Raw genomic sequence first — 7,094 nt, forward strand, 5'->3', positions numbered from 1 at the left:
GATGATATTTCGAGTGACAAATGTCATCTTCGTCATCCTACAGGATAGAAACTATCATAAGAGTAGTCGGATGTGACGAAAGTATCGCCAATTCAATGTAAAGTGTTAAAAAGAAACTCCGAAGTATGTCTGTCTCACTCCCTCCAAACTACATGACCTGGTGACAGGAAGCGGGACCTTGCGTCTCCCTACGTTAGTAGCTTGTCTCCATGATACAATCCAAAAGTACAAAGCAGACACTAATCTTGCCAAAATAAAAAGTCTTTGCTGACTCTTGGCACTGACTCTGGGAAAAGGCTTCATTGCAATGCTGTAAGTTTACTATAGTACTAACCTTAAAGATAACTATATGGTGAGTGAGTGTAGCGCATACAAGGATTGACATTGACATCTGATTCAATGAGACGATTCAGTGACTTGATCATATGATTTCATGAGACGATTCTTTTAACTTCATCATACATTGTCTGCGACAACTGGTAATATGTGTCAGTCATGGTTTGAGTTGGCTCTCTTTTTAATTTACTTAGAATGTTAGGTAAATACTTACGCTATACTGTTTCAAAGATTAAATATCACATCATGACTATCATTATGAATAAGATTAACTTGCGTTTAGCGAAAAGTGGGCTCGACATTGGATTCAATGGAACGATTCAGTGGATCTCATAGAAGGTCTTCTCCGTAAAGTAGTTGCAATCAGCCTGCCTGTAAATGTGTCCCCTTTTAATTAATTCAGATATCAATATAGTTTCATCCACTAGTTCAAAATAAAAGGTAGATAAAAGGCTTTATAGGTATTACAATTAACATTGCGTATTCATAAGTTCAATAACAAGGAGTTATCGAATGGTAATTGAAGCATTTGTGAATCGTAGTAAGCAATTCAATGCTGACTGTTGAATGTTACTCGACTGAGTAACAGTGTCAGGGTTCATGTTACGACACCATGAACAGGAAACACGCTTAGCGTTCATGTTAACAACTGCAGACCCATACTTTCAACTAGAATTACATGATTTTGGACCAGAATTTTCTCAGTGAGTCATTGTTTCCTGCAGTATTTGGTGTGCTGATCACAAAAATGACTTTTATTTTCACTCCAGACCTTTACTTTTCCCTAAACTTACCAATTTCGGACCAAATTTTTTAAGTCGAGTTTTACATAGTTTCCTGCAGTTTTTGGTGTGCTGATCACGAAAATGACCTCCAATTTCATCCCAGACCTTTACTTTTCCCAAAATTTACCAATTTCGGACCAAAATTTTTAAGTCGAGTTATACATAGTTTCTTGCAGTTTTTGGTGCGCCGATCACGAAAATGACTTCCAATTTCATCCCAGACCTTTACTTTTCCAAATATTTACCAATTTCGGACCAAAATTTTGAAGTCGAGTTTTACATAGTTTCCTGCAGTTTTCAGTAAGATAATTACGAAAATGACATTAATTCCGGCCCTTTTGTTACGGAAGACATTGTATTGGCCTTATTCTGCACTCTTTGCCATCTCCTATAAGAATGTGTTCAGGCGCATCGCTCGCCTACTACGCGCCCAAACTAAACGGCGCGTACCCCTAGCATTAGCCATTATTTCTAAAAACTGCAAACACAAGTTATTGCTTCTTGGGACGGCACGGCAGTAGTAAGGATACTATAATGTCACCGTCCGACATCATGGCGGGACAATGTCACCTGGGGGGGTGGGGGGTGTCGAGAGAGGGTGTAACCCAACTGAACCTAATTTTTTGGTGGCGTTCAAGATGAGGGCTCTAACCCAACCTAACCTAAGTCTGGGAGGTCAAGATGAGGGCTCTAACCTAAGGCTGGACCAGGCATGGCGCTGGAATGTCACCCGTGGAAGGGTCATAGCGCCTGCGAGGTAGGCCGGCCCGCCGCGCTCCGTGCCGCGCGCCGCCTGGGAGGCAGGCCGCCCGGCGCGCGCCTGTTTGGTAGTTAGCCCATCGGGCCTGCTTGCTGTCTCCCGAAGCGCCTAATCAGACGGATATCATTGGCTTTCATTTTTAGGGAGTTTTGTCATTTTATGATTTTTTTGTGTTTTCAGTTATTTTCTTTACAGCGCTTGCTCACTTAGGTGAGTTGAGGTACACCTGCATCCACAAACCCACTCGCTTCGCATTGCGCGCAGCTCATGTTTTTGAGCTGTGAGAGCCTATGGTATCATTATGACAAGGTGCCCAGGCCTTGGGTAATTTTTTGAGGCTAGGACAACCGAACTTCTCTACATCAAATATTTTCTTTGAGGGTAAGAAGAATTGAAGAATTCTCTTCTTCTCATCCCCCTTTACGTAGAGGAAGTCATACTCCGCCGACATCTCGCTCAGAGTCTGAGGGAGCCTGTCATAGGGCGAGAAGCCAGTTTCCCAAGGAAGGGAATGCAAGCGCCTCACGATGTATTTGTTTTGACGCAATTGCTTCTCTGGGATCTCATCTCCGGGGTAGGGTGGAGCGAAGGTGGCCGACTTGTGGATCTGGGCCGCTTCGTTCTGTTCATAGAACGAAACCTCTTTGAGAACATACTCCCCGTGCTTGCCCCGGAGCATCTGGATGTCGCAGATAGCGTAAGTCATCGTGCTGATGTGTACTGGTCAGCGACTGAACGAAGAATGATGCTCTTGCGGGCGGGGCGCCTGGATTTATACCCAGCGCCAGCGCCGCCAGTGCGCCCTCACGGGAAAAACTGGAACTTGTTGGTGAAAAAGGCGCCGGCAGCCAACGGGACTCGAACCCGTGCCTCCGCGCTCGAAGCGCGGCAGAACACACTCTCTAACCCACTAGGCTACTGCGCCGTGCTCGCTGGAGAAGGGAACGGTACGCACGTTTACCTGGGAGCGCCACGCGGCCGCGCGCAAGTCCGAGCGTGTTTCGGCCGGTTTGAATTTTACCCGCCGCCGCGCGAGTTCCGGCTGCAGAGGAACCCTTCCCCCTGTGCTACGCCTCGCCATGCCGTCGGTGACGAGCCGAGTCGGCCGCCGAGGCGGCCGAGCCGAGCCGAGCGCCGAGCCGAGCCGAGCGACTCCACGCCTCCTCCCCTCCCCCCCTCCCCACACCTGGAGCGCTGTGCGCCCCCACCCCCTTTGTCCATGACCTACCCGAAACTCTCTTTCATTCATTGTCCCCTTCATGCCGACTCGTGTTTGATATCATTTCTCTGGCTGAAATATTTTTCTGGAATTATTGGCAATACTCCCCCTGTCATGTCTTGTCCGTGGGAAAACTGTCTGAGAGAAGCTGCTTGTCCAGAGCCCCATCCCCTTCGCCCCCCCCCCTCCCCCCCCCCCCCCCCCGCCGGTGTATTCTGAATTTGCATAACACCTGTTGTCAGCGCTTCAAGACTGTGTCAAGTGACAGGAAATAATATTTGAGAGATTTTGACATCCTACACTTTATTTACTATCGTCGCAAAATCGGAAACTATTCGAATTTTGCCGGCCGTTAGAACGACCGGTGCGCACTCTGCCGGCCAAAAGTGGTAGCAGCCCTTGCTTCCGCCCCGTCCAAACGGGTCATTTCTTGTTCGCTCGGCGTCAGTGACAGTTGTCAGTTGCTCCACCCGTGATGGCGTTCTTCGACGATTTATTAGATTACGACGAATTCGTGGAGGGAGCTGGTGCAGAGTTTCTGGAGAATGTGGGTGTTGATCTAGACGTCTCGGGAGAATTGTTCAATATGGTGAGTAAAGCACTGGATGTCTGTATTGCTGAGTCGGCGTCGCATGGAGTGATAGCGTCATGGCGTTTTCTCGGTGTGCCACACTGTTTTTTGCATCTGAGTCAATGTTTCCTGTGCTCTTCTCTGTAAATCCTTTTCGCGGAGGTAATATTTTTGTGTCGGAAGTGTTAAAATCATGAGATCTGGGCTCGGCGTACCTTGCGCCATGCGGTCGTGGGGCGCACCGGCACGCCTCTGCCTGTTCAGCTTGTTTTGTGTTTTCTCGTTTCGAATCTTGTGCGAGACGCTTCGCGATGGCACTCCCGTGTGAAATTCGAAAAATTTTTGGTCAGAAAAGAGTCGAATTACGGCGAGTTGACCCCGCCACGTGAGCGTGGGAACCGAGCTGTCTCCCTGTTTGTGTCTCTGTCTGAGGGTAAATTCGGTGTGTTCAGGGTTCGAATCCTGTTCGGGGCGCCTCGCGGAGGTTCTCGTGTGTGAAATTCCGAATAAATTGTGTTAGAAATACTCAAAACAGAGTAATGTTGTCCTTCCCTCTGGCGGCGTGGGTCGAGAAATTTCAGTCATTTGCATGTGTTGTCTTTGTTTGTGCGCCCCGGGCGAACGCGTGACGGCTCGCAATTGAGACGGAACGTTAAAGGTTTGATAATTGAACCCAGTTAGTTCGTCAGTTAACTTCAAATTTTGGCGCCGGGGCGGTGACGTCACGGTTGGGCTGGAGTCGGTCGCGAGGTGTCATGGCCGCTAAAGGCTTAGTTAACGTATCGCAGTGATTTCGTTGTTTCCTTTCAAAGATTTATCAATGACTGAGTGAAACGAACAAGTGTCGTGCCGAAATCATTCGTCTCTCTGTGTGAATGAAAGGGGAAATGTGTCGTTGCAAGAAACCGCCCGATTCTCGTGCCTGTTTCAATGATTTAGAGGTTAGGTTTTCTGAGTGTAGTAAATTGTAATTTTTCTGTTTTCAGGATTTAGGTGATAGAGAGAACGAAACTACTAGCAGGGGTACCCAGACTTACGGCCTAACCCCACACACTGTTACGAGGGGTACTCAGACTGATTCAGTAGTAGTACTTCGAGAACGCAATGGAAGAGACGAGGATCGCTCGCAATCTGTAAGCTTTTTTTTTCTCTGATGTGAAGAATCTTGTTTTTTTTAAAAGTTGTGTTCCTTATTCATGTGTTCTTTGGCATATTTTGTTTCAGACTGTTTGGGACAGACTTGAGGCCAGGCAACCTCGCTTCAACCGATTTCTGGCCGAGAGGACCCCCCCTCCTCCTCCTGAAGTCTTTCCAACGGATGAGATTGAAGAAAGCGAATCTGGGCCTCACGTACGCGTCTCTAGAAGAGGCAGAGTCCATGCTGGTGCCCCTGGGAGGGCTCCAGTTGCTGCCCCTGCCAGAGCTGGTGGGCATGCTGCGAATTCTCTTCCTGCTGCCCCTGCCGGAGCTGGTGGGCATGCTGCCACAGCCAGAACCCTCCTTTTGGGGGCTTTTTTGCCCTTGGCCCCCAACCGGGGCCCCGGGGAAGGGGGGTGGCCCCTTCTGCCCCAGCCCCGACCTCCCGCAGGGCGGGGGCCCGGGGCCCCTTTGGGCAAAGGGTGGTTTTTCCTTTTCCCCAGCCAAAGGGGCTTTTTGTCCCCCCCTGCCGTTTTGGGGGGGAAGTCCCACCCCGGGTTGGAATTTCCCCTTCCCGCCCCGCCCCGCCGGGGCCCCCGTTGGGGGGCATGCTTTTCCCCCGGCCAAAATTGAGGGGGGGCCCCCAGGGGGGGGCATTTCCCCCGGTAAATTTTATGCCCTTTTGCCCCGAGACCCCCCGGGGTCCTTTCCCCTTCCCCCCAATTTGGGGGTGCTTTCCTCGCAAAATTTTTAAAAAGAATTAGGGAAAGAATTTAAAAGATAAGGACCTTTCCCAACCCGGGGTTTTTAAAAATTTTTTGTTTTTTTTTTGAATTTGGGGTTTTAAAAATAGGTTTTAAAATTTTTTTTTTTTAATTATTGCTTTTTAAAACCTTTTTTTTTTTTTTTTTTTTCCTTTTTTTCCTTTTTTAAGGGTTTTTAAAACCTATTTTATTGATTCTTCAATGACTCTTGTATTGTACTCAGTTTGTCTTCTAATCATTGCTCTCTTTTGAAGGGTTTTTAAAACCTATTTATTGATTTTCAATGACTCTTGTATAGTACTCAGTTTGTTTTCTAATCATTGCTCTTGAAAACTTATGTTTTCTTTTGTTCTCTTTTGAAGGGTTTTTTTAAAAAAAAAACCTATTTATTGATTTTCAATGACTCTTGTATTGTACTCAGTTATTTTCTATTCCCTACCTGATTAACTTGGTTGACAGAATGATATGTCAACAAAATCTTATTTTAGAGTGTAGTCACTCCTAGGTGGGCTTCATGCACTTAGTAGTGACACTTGAAACTCTTCACTCTATTCTGGTTAGATGAAAAGCAGGCATTAATTTTTGAGAGAGTAAAGTTAGTGGAGAAGTTTGTCTGATAGTAATTTTGATGAACATTCAAGAATTTTCCTTTTCTATTTTGGGTGACAGAAACTTGAAGCTTCCTCGGATCAAACTAACGCAGTTAATGTTTTGAAACTTCTTTTGGGTATGAGTGATAAATTTTTATCATAACTATGATGGGGATGAGCCTCTCGTTATGTTTTAGTGGAGTGACACTGTTGAATTAATTAATTTTTGGCCTATGTTGTGTTGGTCAGTTTAACCTTCAAGTAAGGGGGTCGGTTTTGGTAATGTTATCTTGTCACAAGCAGCTGCTCATTCAGTATTGACTTGCTGAGTGCCTAGGGTGTTTCACTTTTGCAAAAAGTTTCGAAATCTCATGACCGCCGGGTGAAAATTGATTCTTTATCCAAAAAAAAGTTTACGTGTTTCGGGGTTTTCCAAATTTCGCAAAATTAGAGGTCGCTCAACGCCTTTGAAAAATTTAGGCTGTTTTTACTTAAGTCCAAAATGCTGAAATCGCCAATTATTGAGCGATTTGGACCATTCTGGGCTCATTTGAAAGGTTTTGAGCTGTACTTTCAGAATCTGCGGCCAGAAATTCGATTGGAGTCGTTTGTTAGGCTACAGAGCCACGTTTGTGTTTTTCAAGGCCCTAATTGCAACTTTGCGCGACTGTATCTTCGGCAGTTATAAACCGATTTTCCCCCGCGATATCTCAAATTGACCGTCAGAGTCTCCCCTTTCCAACGGTGTGCTTGGGTTGTCATTTAAAGCATTTTCCTAGTTTCTATGAGGCTCGAAGTAAAGATATGCGACAAAATTTTTATGTTTAGCGTACACTTCTTGGCCGAAAAGTGTACTGACGAGAGCCGATCTTCGCTGTCACCCCTATTTTCAGTTGCGCATGATGCTTTTTTCCACCTCAAAGCCGGCTGGT

At 46.4% G+C, this 7,094-nt stretch overlaps 1 protein-coding gene across 1 annotated transcript in view; it reads left to right on the forward strand.

Moving 5' to 3' along the window:
* Positions 1–3,854: 3,854 nt before the first annotated feature.
* The window catches only part of LOC117650683, an 8,431-nt gene continuing 5,191 nt past the window's right edge, over positions 3,855–7,094 (forward strand). The window contains exons 1-2 of the mRNA XM_034394262.1: positions 3,855–4,804; positions 4,896–5,142. Coding sequence (XP_034250153.1) covers positions 4,776–4,804; positions 4,896–5,142 — 276 coding nt within the window. The 5' untranslated portion in view covers positions 3,855–4,775. The remainder of the gene's footprint in view (positions 4,805–4,895; positions 5,143–7,094) is intronic.

The sequence above is a fragment of the Thrips palmi genome, unplaced genomic scaffold, assembly GCF_012932325.1.
Source record: "Thrips palmi isolate BJ-2018 unplaced genomic scaffold, TpBJ-2018v1 HiC_scaffold_5, whole genome shotgun sequence".
Lineage (NCBI taxonomy): Eukaryota > Metazoa > Arthropoda > Insecta > Thysanoptera > Thripidae > Thrips > Thrips palmi.